Source organism: Perognathus longimembris, chromosome 2, assembly GCF_023159225.1.
Source record: "Perognathus longimembris pacificus isolate PPM17 chromosome 2, ASM2315922v1, whole genome shotgun sequence".
Classification (NCBI taxonomy): Eukaryota; Metazoa; Chordata; class Mammalia; order Rodentia; family Heteromyidae; genus Perognathus; species Perognathus longimembris.
Window position 1 is genome coordinate 74,388,670 of NC_063162.1, and position 21,975 is coordinate 74,410,644.

The 21,975-nt window shown below is 41.6% G+C and overlaps 1 protein-coding gene across 10 annotated transcripts in view; it reads right to left on the minus strand.

The window, feature by feature from the left end:
* Positions 1-21,975, minus strand: part of Bbs9 (Bardet-Biedl syndrome 9) — a 321,391-nt gene that overhangs the window by 129,549 nt on the left and 169,867 nt on the right. The window contains exons 21-23 of one of the 10 annotated variants that reach the window (XM_048339492.1): positions 19,010-19,022; positions 17,468-17,470; positions 4,935-5,094 (exon numbers count right to left, since the gene is read on the minus strand). The exons of the other annotated variants lie outside the window; for them this stretch is intronic. Coding sequence (XP_048195449.1) covers positions 5,088-5,094; positions 17,468-17,470; positions 19,010-19,022 — 23 coding nt within the window. The 3' untranslated portion in view covers positions 4,935-5,087. Of the gene's footprint in view, positions 1-4,934; positions 5,095-17,467; positions 17,471-19,009; positions 19,023-21,975 lie in introns of those variants that run through there. 10 annotated transcript variants of the gene reach the window in all.

Genomic DNA, 21,975 nt, shown 5'->3' on the forward strand with positions numbered 1-21,975 from the left:
AGGCTAAGAGCCAGTAGCTCATGTCTATAATCCCCACTACTTGGGCGGCTAAAGTCAGGAGGATTGTATTTCCAGGCCAGCTTAAGCAAAACAGTTCCTGAGACCTTCTTCAATATAAAAAAAATGGGCATGGTGGTGCATGCCTGTCATCCACGATACAGTAGGAAATGTATATGGGAAACTCATGATCTAGACCAGACTGGGCAAAAAGTGAGACCCTATTTCAAAAAACAGTCAAGGGCTAGAGGTATGGTAGGTATCTGCCTAGCAAGTACAAAGTTCTAGAGTATGGGAAAAAAGCTTACTGATGCAGTTCCTAAATCCAGGTGTTCAAGTGGGAAGAAAACCAACCAAATAACCTTCATAAAGTAAGTGTTTCTTGTGCCTAAAGTATAGGGTTATTTTATAATGTAATAAAGATATCTACTGATTCCTTCAGCTTGGACAAAGGAATAAAAATCACTTTTAATCTCATGTAGTCTTTAAGGAAAAGGTGAGATTTTGTAACATTCTCTGTTCTTGTGATAGATGGTCAGAATGAATTCATAGAGTCACAATGTTAAAATCCTTCTTTGTTTCACATAGCCCTTAGAAAGGGTGAAACCTCGTAGTGTTCCTTAAAGTTGTCTCATGACAGAAGGCAAAGATGAGGTAACAAAGTCACACCATCATTAAAATATTCCCTTTGAGGGGCTGGGGATATAGCCTAGCGGCAAGAGTGCCTGCCTCGGATACACGAGGCCCTAGGTTCGATTCCCCAGCACCACATATACAGAAAACGGCCAGAAGCGGCGCTGTGGCTCAAGTGGCAGAGTGCTAGCCTTGAGCGGGAAGAAGCCAGGGACAGTGCTCAGGCCCTGAGTCCAAGGCCCAGGACTGGCAAAAAAAAAAAAAAAAAAAAAAAATCCCTTTGATGGGATGGGGATATGGCCTAGTGGCAAGAATGCTTGCCTCGTATACATGAGGCCCTGGGTTCGATTCCCCAGCACCACATATACAGAAAACGGCCAGAAGTGGCGCTGTGGCTCAAGTGGCAGAGTGCTAGCCTTGAGCAAAAAGAAGCCAGGGACAGTGCTCAGGCCCTGAGTCCAAGCCCCAGGACTGGCCAAAAATAAATAAAATAAATAAAATAAAATAAAAGGGGGAAAAGAGATTTATAAAAAAAAAAATTCCCTTTGAATGTAGTATTCTCTGTACATTTTATGAGATCAAGCTGCAATATTACATTTAATTCAAATCGTATTATGTCATAGCCATCATTTCAGACTCCATTATTTAAGACCAGTGGGTGAAAAAGGAGGTACATCATTTCAAATGTAACTTGTCTACCAGTTTTGCCATAATTATACATTTCAAAACTAGATCCATCCTTAATGAGCTATGTGGTAGAGGTAAGAAGACAAGTAAAGCACAATTAAACCTGAGTTGTTATTTCTGAAGCAGAAGATGGCCTCTCAGTGCTCCACGGCAGACTTATTGAGGGCTTGGTATCTTTCTGAACACCCAGATCCACACCATCTTCCCATTCATACATTTAGCCAGAGGACCTAGCAATTTATGTCATCAGAAATTACATGTTAAGAAAGGATGGTCCATCAAAATGTGAGGCAGCTCTTAGCATTAGAAAGCTAGCTGGGCTGGGGATATAGCCTAGTGGCAAGAGTGCCTGCCTCTGATACACGAGGCCCTAGGTTCGATTCCCCAGCATCACATATACAGAAAATGGCCAGAAGCGGCGCTGTGGCTCAAGTGGCAGAGTGCTAGCCTTGAGCGGGAAGAAGCCAGGGACAGTGCCTTAGTCCAAGGCCCAGGACTGGCAAAAAAAAAAAAAAAAAAAAAGAAAGCTAGCTATCGAGTGGCTTTGGTTCTGCTAGCAATCCAATGATGTTCTAATTCATCTGCTTAAATGAATATGTCACTGAAACCACAGCAATGCAAAGCCAAATGGGAAGATGTAGTTTTAGAACCGAATGATGTTTTTACAAAGTTGTTTGGCAATATCTATTGTTAAATGCCTGCACTTTTTGCCCCAGTAATTTTATGAGGTGAGCTTCTGAGGCAAGCACTCTACCACTAAGGTCATATTCCCAGCCCCTATGCCAGTAATTTTATATCTAGGAATCTATCCTAAGGAAATAATCAGAACTACCGATAAAAATTTGTAAACCATAGAAAAATATAACTGAAAATAGATGGCAAAAATGATAAATTATGATAAACAATTATTATAAGTACATAAAAAATCAAGTTTTTCAAAGTGAACCATGGTGAAATATATATGATATAATGCTTTAAAAATACAGTATGCTAAACTGTATCTGGAGGCAGGCATCAGTAGTTCATACCAGCTATTCAGGAAACTGAGATCTGAGGATCAGGGTTCAAACAGTCCAGGCAGAAAACCCTGTGAGAATATTAACCATCAAAAAGCCAAGATAAAGGTGTGGCTCGAGTGGTTGAGCATGCCAGGTGAGTGAGCAAGCTGAATAGGACTAAGACTCAGAGTTCAAACCCCAGTACCAACAAAAACCAAAACAAAAAAACCAAAAAAACAAAAAACTGGCTCTACACCATAAACTTATCTTCTTGCATTTAAAAAAAAAAAAAAACAGCAGAAAAGCAACATGTTAAAGTGATACAATTACAGAGAGTTTTACCTTACACAGAGTCTTTTACCTTACACATACTTTCCAGTTTGGAGGCATTCCAAGTTTCCCAAATTTCACATAATTATGTGTAAAGTATAATATGATTTAAAAGGAAATGCTACATCAGCCTTATATCAACTTCTTATTTCATTCCAGTTGACATCAGGAAATAAAAAGACCTATGGTACCAAAGAAGCCTTTTCTACAAATGTAAAACAAATGCATCCAGGATATCAGCTCCAGAGAGCTTTGCCTTCATTGTATCTCTTTAGGGGAATACTCATGCGGCTAGACTAATGGAAGGAGCTAGAATGCATGAATAATACATGACTCTCCATCAAGGGTAAAGGTTACACGCTGATGGAACATAAACAGAGGAAGAGATTTCAAATGCACGCTATCTAGCTATTGGATCAGTGTGTGGAGGCTGGTTCCAAGTTTGCCAAATAAAGAAAAATCACTAACAACTGTTGCTTTTCACACCCATCTAGTCTACTGACCATGTGCCAGAGGAAAGGCCTTTCAGGGACTGAAGGTAAATTACTGATTAGTATGAATGTATTAGTATTTCATGTAACAATGTAGATTCATCAACAAAAGGCTGTGATGCTATAAATACATATTTTAATTGCCATGTCAGCAGTTAGTCTAAAATGACAGGTGTAAGGCAAATGTAAGAGAGCTAGCAGAGCCACCTTGAGGCATACCTAAACCAGGAGTGGGACAACCGATCCATTTCTAGCCTCTAGAAGTGGCCAGGTAGCTGACAAAAGGGGCCTGCAGGAGATATGTACAATCTTCACCGGTGTTCCTCTCAGCCCAGGGCCTGAAGTCTAGAAGGGTGGGGCCTCGGCACGGGAGAAGGAAGCCAGGTGCCAGCAGGGAAACCACTCACTGCCTCTCTCAATCCTGCAGCACAGGCTCCTAAGGGTTGTACAGTGCCATGCAGGTGATGAAACACAGTAGACGTTGTTGAGAGGGGTTCATGGTAACTCTCCTATAGGCTTAAGAAAAATGACAGAATCTTTAGTTGATATCATCTTCCATTTTGAATAGCAACATATATCATATATAAACTTGATTTTCTCCAACCATTTTGTAAAATTCTTCCTTGTAAAACAACAAAGAAATGAGAAAAAAAATTAAATTTTAATGATTTCACACTTTAGGCTAATGGTCAAGAAGAACACCTGGGGGCTGGGGATATAGCCTAGTGGCAAGAGTGCCTGCCTCGGATACACGAGGCCCTAGGTTCGATTCCCCAGCACCACATATACAGAAAACGGCCAGAAGCGGCGCTGTGGCTCAAGTGGCAGAGTGCTAGCCTTGAGCGGGAAGAAGCCAGGGACAGTGCTCAGGCCCTGAGTCCAAGACCCAGGACTGGCCAAAAAAAAAAAAAAGAAGAACACCTGGGATTGGATGACAATAGATTTTTGGTGGAACGTTGGGTTTATCATCAAAGATTTTTAAAGTCACATTGTGCTGGAGTTATACTGTAAAACAAGGATTTCTGAGAGAAATTCTGACTCAAATATTTGACAAACAAGAGTGAATTTCTGGAGATTATTAAAAATAATTTTCCGGGCTGGGAATATGGCCTAGTGGCAAGAGTGCTTGCCTCCTATACATGAAGCTCTCGGTTCGATTCCCCAGCACCACATATATGGAAAACGGCCAGAAGGGGCGCTGTGGCTCAGGTGGCAGAGTGCTAGCCTTGAGCGGGAAGAAGCCAGGGAAGGTGCTCAGGCCCTGAGTCCAAGGCCCAGGACTGGCCAAAAAAAAATATATATATATATTTTTTTTTTCCTTAGAAGTGGGGGTGTTCCATTGGCAACATCCTCTCCTCTACTTCAGTGTTAATTCCCATAAAGCAAACAAAAAGATGCCCAGTAACAAAGCAAGACAGACACCTATGTGCCAGCCATCATGTCCATCATGGAACCTGTAATGGACACACAGCTCATCCTCCCATTGAGTGCACTCAGCTGCTGTGACACTTGTCCCAGTGCTAGGAAGCCACAGATAGCATTGATCATTAATTGACAAATGGCCACAGGCAGAGACCACAAGGTGAGGAGGGAAAGAGACTCACGCCTGCATACCTAGCTACTCAGGAGGTTGACATCTGAGGGCTGCAGTTCGAAACCAGCCCAGGAAGGGAATTTCATTACTCTCATCTCCAATGAAATGCCAAAAAAGCAGGAAGTGGAGCTGTGGCTCAAGTGGTACAGCACTAGCCTTGAACACAAAAGCACAAGGACAGCACCTACGCTCTGAGTTCAAGTCCCAGGACTGGCATACACAAAAAATAAAAGAGTATTTGAGTTTCCAGATCCAGTTGTATCTCTTGCTTAAAAATGTCTGGTCAGCTTGTAAAATAATGAAAAAGAAAACTAAATGTTTTCTAGTCTTGCTGTTTAGCAAATGAAATCATTATCCTCAACTGCTATTTTAAAATTGTTATGTCCAAAGAAATTGAAATTATAACTGGCCAGGAAGCTCAGCAGTTAGGCACATGGGTCTGACCCTGCTAAGAACATAGATTAAAGCTTTTTGGATTGACTGCTATGTGGTCATTCAGCCACTAAAACTGAAACCAAGAACCAGGTGGAGAGATTCCTATCTGTAATCCCAGCCAGAGGATGGTGAGCCTGAGGACACACAGGGGTACATTACCTGTTTCACAATTGAAAAAAAATAAAAACAAAATAAACAAAAAAGTAAGCTTGATGGTAATAGCACATGACTGTAATCCAACTGTTTGGGAGGCTAAGGATAGGATCACAGTTTGTAGCCAGCCCAGGCAGCAAAGTTAGCAAGACCCCTTCTCAAACCCAGAGCTGGGTACAGTGATGCATGCCTGTCATCCCAAACTATTTGGAAGATTGCAGTTCCAGGCCAGCTCATGCAAACAAGTCCTGGAAACCCCATATCCATGGAGTCTGCATACGATGGATCACAGCTGTGAGCTTAGAATGACAGGAAGCCGACAGTGTTTGATTCACAGCTCAGGACCCTGCCTGGGCATGAAGTAGGACTCTAACCTGAAAATAATCAGTGAAAAAACGAGGTTGGAGGAGTGGCACAGTAGTACCACACCAGCCTAGCAAATCAAAGGCCCTTATTTCAAGCCTAGTACCCCAACCAAAGTAAAATTATGGTGTTCTTAAAATTCACAAAAATAATAAGATAAGCACTGTCATCGGCCATCTGTCTTCCTTTTACTATGCTATTAATCTTACAGATAAAATTTGAGTTAAGTTTTGAATCCTGGAAGGACAACTATGAAGAACCCCACTTTACAATGGCAGAACTGCAGTAAGGCAGGTCTAGAAAAGGTCTGATGGCCCATATTCTCACCATGCCACCCGCCACAACATTATCATTGGATGTAGAATGCTGGCAAAGCTGCACTCTACACAAAGGCATAGGACTTCTAGGGTTCTAGAAGATTAAAAACAGCTTTGAAAACATTTACACAGGAACAAAGAAAAGTAAAAGCACAGCAGTTGGGACTAAATAAAAAGAGGTTGAACATTCTGAAAGATAATAAGTTATCTGGTTAAATTTTATTTTTAAAAGCCCAAGCAAAGTTGGACACTATTGGCTCACACCTGTAATCCTAGCTACTCGGGAGGCTGAGAGCTGAAGCTCTTGATTTGAAGCCAGCCTGGGCAGGAAAGTTCATGAGACTCTTATCTCCAGTTCACCAACAAAAAGCCAAAAGTTGAACTATGGCTCAAAACTGCCAGCCTTCAACAACAACCGCTATACATGCTTGCCATGTTCAATACATATAATGGGCACCCCCAAGGACTCTTTAGAGAGTAAATTGTTATCTTATAAAAGTAGAAAAATAAAAACAAATTCAAGAGTTTAAGTATAAGAAATGTTGGGCTAACAAGTTGTTTCCAGTACTTCTCCTAGTCTTTAAGCATGCTATTAGTGTATCATTAAATCTCCAAAAGAGGGAGCATTTGACTATACTGTGGGATAATTTTAGAGTATATTCTTTAAAAAATGTCAGTTTCGAAACATGCACACAACTTGTTTACAGACAGCCTAATAGTGATGTCAGAAAGCTAACAGTAGCACAACAGAAGCAATCAATTGAAAACCACCATAATACCCTGTAGAGGCTAATTAAACAACTATGTCTAAACCACAGAGAAAACTACCAGTGGCTTCTATGATGTGTACATTAAGTATTAGCATCTGTGCTCAACTCCCATGGAAATGTCAAGGAGAGCAGGAGGACTTTCTCCTTTGTCTTGCAGGACAAGATTAGGGTGGCAGCTTTCCATCCCCAGCTGGCTTCATTTAGATCAGGAATGTGGACCATACAAAGCCAAGTCAATCATGTTCTTCAGCTTGTCCGGGTGGAGGAAGAAAAAGAATTCTTTCCTGTTTAAATGTCAAAAATATGAAATGTCATAAATATTTCCCTGACCTTAGACTGCACTGAGTGTGGAAACCCTTAAAACACGAGGTGTGAGGAAAACATTGCAGCTATCTATCCATTTTATCTGTGCTAGAATCATCAATAAGGGAGGGTCTACCCTGGCAACAAAACACTATTAAAAGCATATAAAATATTAAAAACTATTTGGGCTCAACAGTGAATCACTGGGAGAAAACAGCCTGGAACCATACCTGTGAAAAACAATAGTCACATGTGACTGGAATCTGCCCTACTATGTGCTGAGTCTTTCACTTGCACAGAGAGGTTGGCCACATCTTGCCTTTCTAGGCTCTCATCTGTTGACCTGATGTCAATTGCTCCCAAAATTTCTTGTGGACCATCACTGTATGATTACTTTGAGCTGAAGCCAAATATGGTCATTATGTTCACAGATTTGACTTGGGGCACAAGGGGAGTGTGATACTAAAGTCATTAGGAAGCACTATACTTAAATCACAGCTCTGCTATCTCAGGATCTGGGTAGGATCATGTCCTCTAAGTTTCTTGGACATTAATAGTAACTATAGTTCAGGGTCATTGTGAAGATGAATTAACAAAATACCCTGTGCTAATTATTAACACAGGAGCTGCTGTAAAAGCACATCAAAGAGCCCCTATCTCCCCATCTGTAACTTTGGGGGTAATAACATCAGAATGGTGAGTAATATGGATGATTACATTGGGAAATCCTAGCAGAGTTCCAGGTACACAAATCACACACCTTTCCCTAAGTAGGTAAGAGCTGGAGTCATTGCCAGTCAGAACTATATAACAGAAATATCTAACAAGAATTCTACACCAGGAAAAATATAGAACAATTGCAAAACCTAACTAATGTGTAAACAGATCTGAAAGTGTAAGATCTGAGCTTAATGGGCTCGGCTCAAATGAACAAACCTGCAAGGAGAGTCAACATTCAGAATATCTTTCTTTCCTTTCCTTTTTTTCTCTTTTCTTTTCTTTTCTCTCTCTCTCTTCCTTCCTTCCTTCCTTCCTTCCTTTTCTTCCTTCCTTCCTTCCTTCCTTCCTTCCTTCCTTCCTTCCTTCCTTCCTTCCTTCCTTACTTCTTTCTTTCTTTCTTTCGTTTCTTCATAGCTTTTCCCAGTTGCTCTGCCCTTACCCCACCTGAATCTACCTGGCTGGCAGAAGATGATCTCACCTGAAGAGATGGCACCTTTATCTCTAAGGAGACATTTCAGCATTTCCCCGTTGGCAAGAACTTGAAGGGTCTGAGACTTTCATGGACCTGCCAGTGGCAGAGAGGAAGTTTGTGCAGAGTAGAACAGTAGTGGAATGTGAACACCTGTACCGTCTCCCACAGGTGGTCTGAAGAGCAGACTGACCACACACAGCAGCTATGATACATGAGAACCAAGCTCAAGGGTGCTCAAGGGTGCATCTCTTAGAATGGTCAGTCAGCAAGCTTGGACACAGTGCTGGAAGGCGCAATGTGGTCTTTCTGATAGCGGGCACTGAACACTGTTACCTCTATTTTTGTAGGAGACATTATTACACCACACTGTCTCTGTCATGCAGTTGTGTGCTATGAACATATTGGAGAAAGGCCACCCAGAGTAGAGGCAGTCAGTACCTCTGCACATAGGATGTACAAACAAGCAGACACCATGCAGAACTGCCTCCCAATACCACTTAGCATTTCCAGCCCCACCCCACACTGCGTTCTGTGCTTTAAAAAATTAGGAAAATCAGTGGTGTAGGGGTTTGAGGGTTTTTTTTTCCTTCAAGTTTCTTTACAGCAGAACTTCTCATTGCCTTTAATAACTCACTGTGACTTAGTGAGTCTCCTCAGCCACCACATTTCACACCTCACTCCACAAAGCAACTATCAGATCTCCTCCCCAAGGAGTATTCGTAGACCACAGCTTGGGAAATCTTTGGACAGTTTCTGCCATATACCCAGTGCCATCATTCTCCTTGCACACTTTAGTTCATGTTTTCCCATTTGTTTCCTAAACTCCTACTTTCTGCAGGGAAATGTTTTCATAAGGCAATGTTGGAGTCTCCCAGGACAACAGGACGCTTCAAAGCAACTGTGCTGATGCAGATAATACACCTGCATGTGACATTCAACAGCAACTTCTTGGGTGCTTGCATTCTTGACCCAGTGCTCAATGAGTGTCCCTTGTTGTACATGATTTCCTCTTGTACGTCAGTTATGGTTGCTTTAGCAACATGGAACAGACTACTGGCATGCTTTCTCAGTTCTCCTCTCCTGCATTTTCCTATAGGTAGTGTTTGCATCAACCACAGGCCAAAATTTTACTCAACAAACTGGACCTTATAAACATCTAGGTCTATTTCAGTCTAAATTTGATAAATGTTACCGAAAGCTAGTCTTCCTTTTCTTGTTTTAACACAAATAAATTAGATCTGTTTTTGTTTAAAATTCATTCGTAATGTCTATTTGTGCTTTCTTCAGCTTCTTGCCCAGCAAAGTAACCACTGAGGGTCATGAAATGGCAAAGGATCTTCGGCTTAGTTATCTGAGTTCAACACACACAAAAAAAATTCAGCAAGACCAAAATTGACTCTCCAAGTGAAGGAGATGTCAACTTTGCTTGACTAGAACCAAGACTTTCATAATTCCTCATTCTTTCTAGCCCCTCTCCTGGTGACACCTTTTGCTTTGGGCAAAAGAAAGCTGGCTCATTTCTATAAAGCATTCAATACCTGTCCATATGTCCCTCAAAATAAGCCATTTGTATCATCACACTGAATTCATAATAGTAAGCACTGGATAAAATGTGCAGTATAGAAAGAACAAGGGGGCTGGGAATGTGGCCTATTAGTAGAGTGCTTGCTTAGCATGCATGAAGCCCTGGGTTCAATTCCTCAGCACCACATAAACAGAAAAGGCCAGAAGTGGTGCTATGACTCAAGAGGTAGAGTGCTAGCCTTGAGCAAAAAGAAGCCAGGGACTCAGGCCCTGAGTCCAAATCCCAGGACTGGAAAAAAAAGTAGAAAGACAGCAAGTGAACTAACAGTCTCTGCATTTAGACTGGGGTATGGTAGAGGTGAGCTTCCTTAGGGATAGTTCATTATAGACAGGCTTACCTGACCTGGTTCACTTCTGTTTGCCTTCCACAAGACACAGACCTTGCATGACTAGCCTCCCTCTTCTCTCAGCTTCCTGGCTGTGATCTATAGTGTGGTCACTTCCCTTTTCTTTTACCCTTTACAGGAACTGTTCATAAACAGTACAGTATTAATGTATATCCTATACCTTACACTATTTTTACTCTTCATGACTATGACATTATTCTGAGTGATCAAATCACTTAAGTTATAATCTAGAACTTCCATTATTCTGGTAATCTAGATCTTTCTTGAATAGCAACTAAGCAAAAAATAAAATAAAACTATTTCCAAATTTTTAAAGATAAATGTTATGATCATATGGCCATTATTACAGGAGGAAGAGGAGGGAGAGGAAGAAAAGGAAAAGAGGAGAAACTTAGAAGAAACTTCAAAAAAATGTTAAAACTTCTACATAATGATGTTAAAAACTCATCACATGACCACTGGCAATTGTATCTTAATACTTGTTTCTGATCCTGTAAACTTTCAGTTCTGAGACACTCAACAGTGCCAGGCATTGCATAAGGACCACCAGGGAACCTTGAAAAAGTAAATATACTCCTTTCCCTTGAAATTAATTGAATGGAAGGGAGGCCCGGGAACCTGCACCCTAGACTGAACTAGTCAGAACTACCAAAGCATCCTGCACACATCCAGCAGCATGGAAGCTGATAGACAACAGCAAGGAGAGAGCCCCTGCTTCCTGCTCTGTGGATATGATAAGCAGGGAGTCTAGCTGTGTTCCTCTGTGTCTGACCTTGCTTGTTCTTCAATCACAGAAATAAAAATAGAGAATATGAAATCAATAATAGTATCTACACATGCATGAAGCTTGTGATTACATGTACTAAAGACTGGAATGGTAGCTATACAGAAAAATTAATAAGCCCCTGCATACCTGAACATTCAAAACTGTCTTTTAGACCAAGTCTGGAAGTCAATTCTGTTTTGTAAATTTTTCTGAACTTTCTTTCTATCTCACTTGCTTTAGTTTAAAGAGGAATAATGGTCCTCATTCCCCACTGGAAGAACTTTCCTTGTTACATTCATAATTTCTACCAAATCATGGCTGCCCCCTGGTGGCTGCTTACCCCAATTACATGATATTAAAGGGAGACTTGAAAGTACTGAAAATTTTGAAATTCAAACAGAAACTAAAGTTGGTTTCTGCCCTGGTACTCATTTAGCTATCTCCAGGTTTTTATTTCCTGCTGCATCTGTAATTTTTGAAGTTTATCAACTTTGAACTGTGTTGCTAAAACAGGTGTTTTTATGTTTTGTTTCCTACAATCCTGTATGCTTTCCTCATTAAATAATAACTTCCGTGCATAACCTTAGGTCTCCTGTTAACTACATAAAAGTGTGTGCCACAGGCCCTGACTGCACACCCCCAACATACGTGCGCATATCCACACGCACAAGCAGACACACATACATGCCCCAACACACACACACGCACGCACACACGCACACATGCACGTACACACTCTGTCTTGAGGCAAAGGCTGCTTCTGCACTGGCAACTGAGGTGTGTGTTCTTGGCAGGAAGAATGGGGTCCACACTGTAGAGTGGGTCCTCCTATAGCCCCAGCCTCAAGGTGGTAGCTTCTGTAGCCTCTAGCTTAGCTACCAATCTGTTAGCAAGGGCTGAGACCCAGGCACTCACTGTCATCACTGTCCCAGACTGGCTGGAAACTGGCATTCTTGTCTCATGGGAGGGTCCTTAACCTAGTCACCCCAAGTATTTCCCCAGTCAGGAGTCCTTCTAAAATGCTAATATGCCAGGCATAATTCAGAAAGGTAGGCTCCTAGGCAAATGGAGAAACCATCTTTTCTTTTTCAGTGCTGGATTCAAACTCAGGCCTCTGTACTTGCTAAGCAGGAACTCTACTACTGAGCTACCCCTTCCTACCCTTTTTGTTCTGGCTATTTTTTGAAACAGGGCCTTAATTTCTCTTCATAACCTCAATCTTCCCACTTACACTTTCTGCCATAGCTAGGACACACCTTCAAGCTCAGCTTTTTCTGTTGAGATATTTTCTGAACTTCTTGCCTGGGCTGGCTGAGAATTACAATCTTTCCTATCTCGACCTCCCACTGATCTGGGATGATAGATAGATATGTGCCACCACCCTCAGCTATGAGTTTCATTAAGATGTTTGCCGGGGCTGGTCTCAAAACTAGATTCTTCTAATCACCACCTCCTTTGTAGCTAGGATTTTAGGCAGGAGCCAGGCAGCTGGCCTATTACTTTCATAAAAACTCGATAGCATTGTTTCTGGTAATCAATGTTTTCTCTTTGTTGGAAGCCAAATATAAACTTGTGTTTCTTTCCTTATATAATTATAGAACAGCAATAAATCATTGTCCTCTTAAAGCAGGAATTTACATAGGCCAATCAAAAGTAACTGAATTTGGGTGAGTAGAAAGTAAGAAAAATTTATCTTTTTTTTTTTACCTAAGACTTTCTTAAAATACCAACATTTTAGTTTGTTAGCACTCTGTAATCACATACTAGTAAAAAAAAAAAAAACCTATCACTCTTTCTAAAACTGGGCTAAAAGTTAGAAAAGAACCTTCCTAAAGCAGACCTCCAACAGAAAAGTCAGCTCATCTACAATGGTAAATATTTATTCCTCATGGAACACATCAAATATACAGTGGTCTGTGTCACAATAATATTTATTCATGAAGTGAAATGAATGACTTACACACTACTGTGAAGTAGCAGGCCTCATTCCTTTCAAAGGCAGAAGTTGGTTATCTTACAAGCATCAAAAAGAGCAATGAGAGTGACTGTGTTTATTAAAATTTGTAGCCACGATCACCTTATTTATTAATACTTTTACACAGAAAACACACTTCCCAAGCAGCTTGTGTTTACTATTACAGTCCCACTTAAAATATTCCTCCTCTTGCTTCTAATCATACATAAAAGGATGGAGATACACAGACAAACACACACACACACACACACACACACACAGACACATACACACATATTTCTTTTCTGGATGGGTAATTTTCACTTCTTACTCTTTCTTCATCTGTGTTTTAAAAAAATTTTTTTAGTCAAACGGATGTACAAAGAGGATACATTTTCATACATTAGGCATTGGATACATTTCTTGTACTGTATGTTACCTCCTCCCTCCTTCTCTCCTCCCCCTCCTCCTTTCCTTTTCCCCCGATGAGTTGTTCAGTTGATTTACACTAAACAGTTTTGCAAGTATTGCTTTTGTAGTCGTGTGTCTTTTTACCCTGTGTCTCTCGATTTTGGTATTCCCTTTCAGTTTCCTAGTTCTAATACCAGTATACACGGTTTCCAATGTACTCAGATAAGATACAGAGATAGTGCAGGTACAACCACAGGAAGGTGATACAAGAGGATCATCAATAATAGATGCTATGGTTTCACATGGCATGTTGAAAGTAATTACAACAGTCGTTTCCATAACATAGAGTTCATTTCACTTAGCATCATCTTATGTGTTCATAAGGGTATAGCTATTGGGCTCTTGTGATCCTCTGCTTTGACTAGCCTAAACCTGTGCTAATTATTCCCTATGAGGGAGACGATAGAGTCTATGTTTCTTTGGGTCTGGCCCACTTCACTTAGTATAATTTTTTCCAAGTCCTTCCATTTCCTTACGAATGGGGCAATGTCATTCTTTCTGATAGAGGCATCAGGATTGGTTGTTATATCAAAATTGTATTCTTTATCTGTTTTTAAGATAAAGAATTCTGACATTTAGTGCTTATTATTTTAAAAAAGCTGTATTTAGATTTAGCTTCCACATATGAGAGAAAACATGTGCCATTTGTTTCTCTGAGCTTGGCTTACCTTTACTTAACATGTTTTTGTTCTAGGTCCATCCATTTCTTTGCAAATGACATAATATTATTTTTTCTAAAATACAGATCAAAAAAGCTTCTGGACATAACTTATACAGGACTCCAGGCATTCACACACAAACAGTCAAACTAAAGGAGAAACCTAAAAGTGTAATTCCTCTTAACATTTAAAATAATATCTCTTTTTGGGAGGGGAGTGATATAGTGTTTTTTTTGGGGGGGAGGGTTGTGTGTCTTTTTAGGAGGGCAAGGAGGGATGCACAAATGGAGGGAGGAAGTATGAACAAATGCAGGTATGATATTCAGTATATACTATGTGGAAAATGAAGTATGCAACTTGAGGGGGGAAATGGAGTAAATCAAGGAAGGGGTGACATTGTCCAAAAAGAATTGTTTTCATTACCTGACTTATGAAATGTAATCCCTCTATAAAACACCTTAATAATAACAATAAAATTGTGGTTTCTAAAGAATGATATTTAAAAGAAAACAGAGCTGGAGGCATGGATCAGCAGTAGAGTGTGTGTCTTGCAAGCAAAGGCCCAGAGTTCAGACCCCAGTATTCTCCACCAAAGAGAGAGGAAAAAACAAAAAGGAAAAGCAGAAAGGAAAGAAAACAAAGATACTTGGAGCTAAATTTTGCATGTTATCTAGAGTAAGCTACCACCAAATTGCTTCTTAGAGAAGCTCTTTTCCTCTGCAGCCTGCCAGGTTGGGTCTCTATTGTTTCCCTAAGTTTTCCATCTGAAATTCCTATATGCCACACTTCAGTCTAAGGGAAGACAAGATTAAGCTTTGCAAAGCTGGCTTTTGCTGCACTCTGCTGGAATTATCTTGACGTTCTGCACAAAAAAGATTGATAAGGAAGCTTAAGCCTCCGCTGTATTTGGTCAGAGTTCTCAGGCAGGTATCTGTCTCTGTAGATAATTAGAAATATTTTTAGCTAACAAAAGGCAGAGAGCTTAGAAATGTATACACCAAGTATTATCATGCCCATGTATCAGATAATGGCTATTTGTGTAATCACTGATAATGATGGTGGAGAAGGAATTTTGAAATGATATGTTTATTTGTTTTCTCTGATGTTCTCAGGCCTAGAGCTTTCTTCAGAGGTCCATCTTTAATCATGGGAAAGTTCCTATAAGTGCTTTTGATGCACTTGATTGGACTCTTAGGGAGAATCACTTGCACACCTGCTTTATCTAACTACCAATGCAGTTTTTTTACTTTATTTCCTCCCTAACACACCTGTAGTCAACATGTAGCATGAAGTTATTTCAGTGAAAGTCAATCAATCTGTATTGACCCAAATTCCACAAGCCAGTATCTGGAGAGGCCTCAGTACCCAGATGCAGTGGAAAAGAATCATGGCCAGCTTGTTTCAAAAGTCTTACAATGACAAAGAGGAAAATCTTTCACCTCAGCCCTGTCTTGGGAGTTGCAAGCACAAATCTTGGCAGGAAGCCCAGCATACTTCTCACTTTTTACTAATACCTGCTAAAATGATGTTCTGGCCACTTTGTCTGAAAAGAAAAGTCTGGAATGACCCCTTCTTTTGACTTTATAATCTGCATAAATCTCTTGAAGAGGGTTCACAGGGAAAGTTTCCACGGAACATTCCTTCTTCAAAAAGAAGAAAAGCAGCAACAGTATCTCGGAGTCTTCGGATTTCTCTGTTGCATGGCAGACTGAGTGGAGACCTCAGGAATCTATGGGCCACAGAAGAAAAGTGCCTAAGCAGCCCCCATAGGATTCCTTTGCCTGAATCTACCACAGAGACCATCACAGCCACCTGCATACCCAATGTGTCTGCAGCTGGTCAGCAACAGACCCACAGGGCTGAGCCTAAGTGGCACAAATCCCCCTATTCAGCAACAGTGTCCTGCAGGAAGACCTGGCCTGACAAGAGAAGAGAACCACGCTGACAGACTTAGAAGCACCAGGCTGGTCGGCCCTTCCACTAGAATTTATCATGAATCATTCTATCAATGCCCCTAAGATTAGTAAACGGATCCCATTTTACAGAAGAGTGGCAGGTATGGGGAGCTTCAGAAACCTGTTCAAGTTCAGAGGCTGATAGTAATAAAGTCAGGACTAAACCCCAATTTACTTAACCCTTAAATCTCTGTCAAGCCCAACAAACCACCCTGAGGACCCTTCTTCTGGTCTCATCTCAGCTAGGAATGGTTAGAGGGCTTTGGGAAGGCCTCCTTGTATTCTGCTAAATGAGGCAACTGAGAAAGTAAAGTGAGATCATCTCCAAGACTTCCCAGCAGTCTCTAGATCTGCTCCTATCTTTCCTCCATGTGGTGTTAGCATGTACGTTCTTCAGGACAAAAGAATCCAAGGTTGTCTAAAGGGCTGCATGTGTTGGTGGAGACTACCACAGTGACCAACAATCACATAAGAACAGCTGAGAAGAGGCATGGGCTATTTAAGGACATATTTGGCATGATGCACATGTAAAAAGCAAAACGTACTCACAAACTAAAAACTAACACATGTGGAATCAAACAAGAAAGGAGTTTTGGCATACTACCATCACTAGGACCTGATTTTACAATATTTTGTGATCATATGTATCAAAATTGCTAAGCACTGGGCTACGAGCATGATTAAAGAGGTAGAGTGCCTGCCTACCCAGGGCAAGGTGCAGTACCACTAATAATAACAATTTCTAAGCACATTTGCATAATAAGGAGACAATAAATTTAATTAGGACATGACTACATTTTAAAAGAAAATGGTTTAGTACATTTAAACAATCATCTACCTCATCAATTGTCTAGCTCTCATCAAAGTATGGTTAGCTCCAAAAGAAAGCAACATTTTAAATCAATTTACCTCAAAACAGGTAATTTTAGTTCATGACTGATGTACAATTTTCTTTGTAAGTAGCAGGCATTTGTATGAACTGGCATGTAGTTAGCCTACTGCCAGTCCTCTTGAAATGATGTATGCGATGAAGAATAATTACAGTGGCGAGGGCAAGAGGTTACAAAGACTTTACCATGGTGTGAGCTTAAATTATAGGCTTTAAACAAAAGGCAAGGCCCAGTGCACATGGAAAAGTGCCATTTTGAATGGAATGCAGAACAAATTAACTTTTTAACATCTAGCACTTCCCATTGCATGATGGGATTTTGCTGAGTGCCATTTGGGGGAGTGGGGGAAGAGGATGAAAGCAGCCCTGCACAGATGTGTGAGTACACACACTGTGTCAGGAAAGTGTGATGGTAACTACTGAGTGCATGAACACAGTGTGTCAGGAAGTGTACACAGTAACTATTGAGTGCATACACTGTGACAGAAAAGACAGTTCTGCCATCAGACTGGGCTTGGTGTGCTGGCTACGAACTTAGTGAGCTATTGCTGCTCTAGTCTGACACATCTCCAGCATCACTGTCTCTCCCTCTTTTACCTGCTGCCCTGCTCTATTAAGTCAACCATAAAGGCAGCCACAGGGTGCTTTCCACCTCAGCTTTCTCCCTGGGTAAAAGCCAGGTCCTGCCCACCAAGTGAGCCTGTAATTCAGTCTGAGCCTCCTTCTTGTAAAGCAGTAACCACCAGGCATAAGGTACCTTTGTTTTCCTCTCATTAATTGAGTGAAAATGGTTTCCACTGTGAGAAAACCCTGGTCATGACCTAGCCCCTACCCTTAGCAAACAAGGGAACAACAGACACCCAAGCCTAAGGTTCAGAAGCACACTGGAATGTCACCACGCCAACACCAACCCACACTCAGTGCCCTGAGAGACAAGTGTTGGATGGCCATATCTTGTTTCCCACAATCAGAGGTGAAGAGCTTTCCACAGCAAAGCTCACAATGTCCTGACCAGGCCATCAAAATCTCAAAAGCCGGGGGCTGGGAATATGGCCTAGTGGCAAGAGTGCTTGCCTCCTACACATGAAGCCCTACGTTCGGTTCCCCAGCACCACATATATAGAAAATGGCCAGAAGTGGCGCTGTGGCTCAAGTGGCAGAGTGCTAGCCTTGAGCAAAAAGAAACCAGGGACAGTGCTCAGGCCCTGAGTTCAAGGCCCAGGACTGGCCAAAAAAAAAAAAAAATCTCAAAAGCCAAATCAGAGTCAGCATAGATGTGTCACTAATGCTGATCTATAAAGACCTGCAGATGCAGTCAGAGGAATCAGGGTTAGGCTGCTTTCAGAAGCACTAGAGCTAATCTTAGATTTACTCCTAAAATGTCAGAGACTGCATTCATTCTATACCCTCAGAAATGCCTGCCAGGTGCTAGGTGATTGGTCAGGTGAGCAAGACAGACACAGTCCTTGTGCCAGTCCTTGTGCCTGTCCTTGTCCTGTCCCCACCTCCCAGGCTTAACCTCTGGTGAAGGAAAGCACCCTGACTGGGAAGGAGGCAAAGCAGGCAAGTAGAAACCTCTGAATCCGTCTGTGTTCACTCTGTGCTCTCCTCTTGATCTTCATCAGTTTGGCAAAGTCCCCAAAGAAAGTGATAGGAAGAGAAGTGCCTTGAAGACTTTTTTCCCCAAAGGTTGAAAATACAACTGATTTTGATTCACCATGGAAAAAAATCTGCTTCCTTATATCCAAGAATATATTAAAACACTCCTAATTTCCTTGCCTTTGAAAAACTGCTAAACACACAGGATCACTTTGCCTTAGAGCCTCATAGAACTGCAGAATCATTCTCAATTAGCATCTTTACTCTGATCAAAGCTGACATATATAGAGGGGCTGGGAATATGGCCTAGTGACAAGAGTGCTTGCCTCCTACACATGAAGCTCTCGGTTGATTCCCCAGCACCACATATATGGAAAACGGCCAGAAGGGGCGCTGTGGCTCAGGTGGCAGAGTGCTAGCCTTGAGCGAGATGAAGCCAGGGAAGGTGCTCAGGCCCTGAGTCCAAGGCCCAGGACTGGCCAAAAAAAAAAAAAAAAACCTGACATAGAAGGTGAAAATTACCTGCCAGTGCAATCTGAATTTGTGCCTAGTGTAAATTCGCAGGCCCAATAGAATTGGATGAGGGTCAATCGCAATGCCATGAATCTAGAAATCTGAAATCCTAATAAAAGGAAGTATCTGACTTGAATTACAATATTGCCAAAGTGTTTATAAGTAAGGTGTGTAGGACATGGCAAGGATCTCTCCACAAAATGCACTATTATGACTCGTGTTTATTTCACCAGTCCTCAAAATACTCCTGGTCCATACCACGCCAATATGGAAATAAATGAATACACACTTGAAATGAGAAACTAGCAGAAAACAATAAAATTACAAGGGTCTTGGTGTATCATTCACAATAAAAGCTGCAATTTGTAGTCTAGACCCTAAATCTACCAAGTACTGTTAAAAGGTTGTGCCTTAGGTAGGTGCACAGCTCATCTCCCCAACCAGAGTAAAACTCCACGAGGAAGGCAACTTTTTAAACTGTATTTTGTACCTTGCACTGACTCTCCTGCCCAGCATCCATACGAAATAGCTACTGGACAAGTACACATATAACAAAAATTTCCCAAGAATACTAGACACACAAGAGAAGCAAATGTCTCCACTCTCCCATCCACATCAAGGAGGAAAGGAACCATGGGGCTTTCCTACAAGACAGCTGGCTTGGTGTCTTACCACCTCCACAGGATCTTGCATGGCTATCCACCACCAAAAGATACTGTGAGCTCGATGACATGCATGTGAGCTGCAGATCTGGCATAACCTGGACAGTCATGCTGGACTGTAATGTCTACAGTGGTGGCACTTGCTCCAGCCTCCCACACTATTGAGGCCTCAGGACCTGGCATAGTGTCTAGTACTATATCAGAGCATATAGCAGTCATTCAAAGAGCAGCTGATGATTGGGCTGGGGATATAGCCTAGTGGCAAGAGTGCCTGCCTCGGATACACGAGGCCCTAGGTTCGATTCCCCAGCACCACATATACAGAAAACGGCCAGAAGCGGCGCTGTGGCTCAAGTGGCAGAGTGCTAGCCTTGAGCGGGAAGAAGCCAGGGACAGTGCTCAGGCCCTGAGTCCAAGCCTCAGGACTGGCCAAAAAAAAAAAAAAAAAAACAAAGAGCAGCTGATGAGTCAAATGTGGTAGCCACTCATTAAATAGTAAGTTTGAGGTCAGCCTGGGTTATATAGCAAGGCCTTTCAATAAATTAATACATAGATAAATAAATAAGGGACTTCTCCTTAGTGCTCTTCAGATGGAGAGTTTCTGCTACTTTCTCTCATGGCTTTTCTTTTGCTTTCAAATAAACTTTCCCTTATCTGAAAAATAAATAACACTTAGAAAAACAAATGCCATTTGGTGACCAACTGAATTAATGAATGACTATAGTCTCCAGACAATCACTTTTTTGTTGTTGTTGCTGCTGCTGGCGCTGGGGCTTGACCTCAGAGCCTGGGCACTGTCCTGGCTTCACTGCTTAAGGCTGGTGCTCTTCCACTTGAGCCACAACTCCACTTCCATATTTTTGGTGGTTAACTCAAGGTATGAGTCCCACTGACTTTCCTGAGCTACTTGGCTTCAAACCACAATCCTCAAATCTGAGCCTCCTGAATATCTACGATTACAGGCATGAGCATCTGGCACAATCACTTTAATAGTCTTCTGAAGATCTTTACTGGCCAGATAGATAGAGCTGGCAGGTTTGAATTCACTGAACTGAGCAAAGCCAGTGGCCAGCCCTGTCTTTAACAACTCCTGCCAGGAGGTAGCACAATACCAGACTTCAAGCTCTATTATAGAGCCATCATAACAAAAACAGCCTGGTACTGGCATAAAACAGACCTGAAGATCAATGGAATAGGATAGAAGACCCGGATATAAATCCGCCTATTTACAGTCAGCTGATATTTGACAAAGGAGCTTAAGACATACAATGGAAAAAAACATAGCCTCTTCAACTACTGGTGCTGGGAAAACTGGGCGGCCACATGTAGAAAACTGAAAGTGGACCCTTGCCTATCACCATGCACCAAGATCAACTCAAAATGTATTAAAGACCTCAACATCAGACCTGAAACTCTAAAACTACTGAAGGATAGAGTAGGAGACACACTAGAATTTATAGGCATAGGAAGGAACTTCCTGAACAGAGTCCCAGGGGCACAACAGATAGGGGAGAGACTCGACAAATGGGACTACTACAGCTAAAGACATAGCCACAAAACTAGAAAGACAGCCAACCAAATGGGAAAAGATCTTCACCAGCGTAGCAATAGACAAAGGCTTAATATCCGTCATCTACAGAGAACTCAAGAAACTAACCCCCTCCAAACCTAGTAAACCAGTTATTAAATGGGCAAAGGAGCTAAAAAGAGACTTCACAGAAGATGAAATAAAAATGGCAAAGAAACATATGAGGAAATGTTCAACATCCCTGGCAGTAAAGGAAATGCAAATAAAACAGCCCTGAGATACCACCTTACTCCAGTTAGAATGGCCTATACTCTGAACTCAGGCAACAACAAATGCTGGAGGGGATGTGGAGAAAGAGGAACCCTTCTCCACTGTTGGTGGGAGTGTAAACTAGTACAACAACTCTGGAGAACAGTATGGAGGTTCCTCAAAAAAATTCAACATAGACATACCCTATGACCCAGCCATACCACTACTCCTAGGCATCTATCCTGAACAACAGGATCCAGGATACCATAAAGACACCTGCACATCCATGTTTATCACTGTACAATTCACAATAGCCAAAATATGGAAACAACCCAGATGCCCCACTACAGTTGAATGGATACAAAAAATGTGGTACATGTACACAATCGAATACTACATAGTGATTAGAAATGATAAAATAATGGTATTCGCAGGGAGATGGTCAGATCTTGAACAAATAATATTGAGTGAGACAAGCCTAGAGCACAGAGAACAAAGGCGCATGGTCTCCATGATATGCGGTTAGAGGCGGGGGA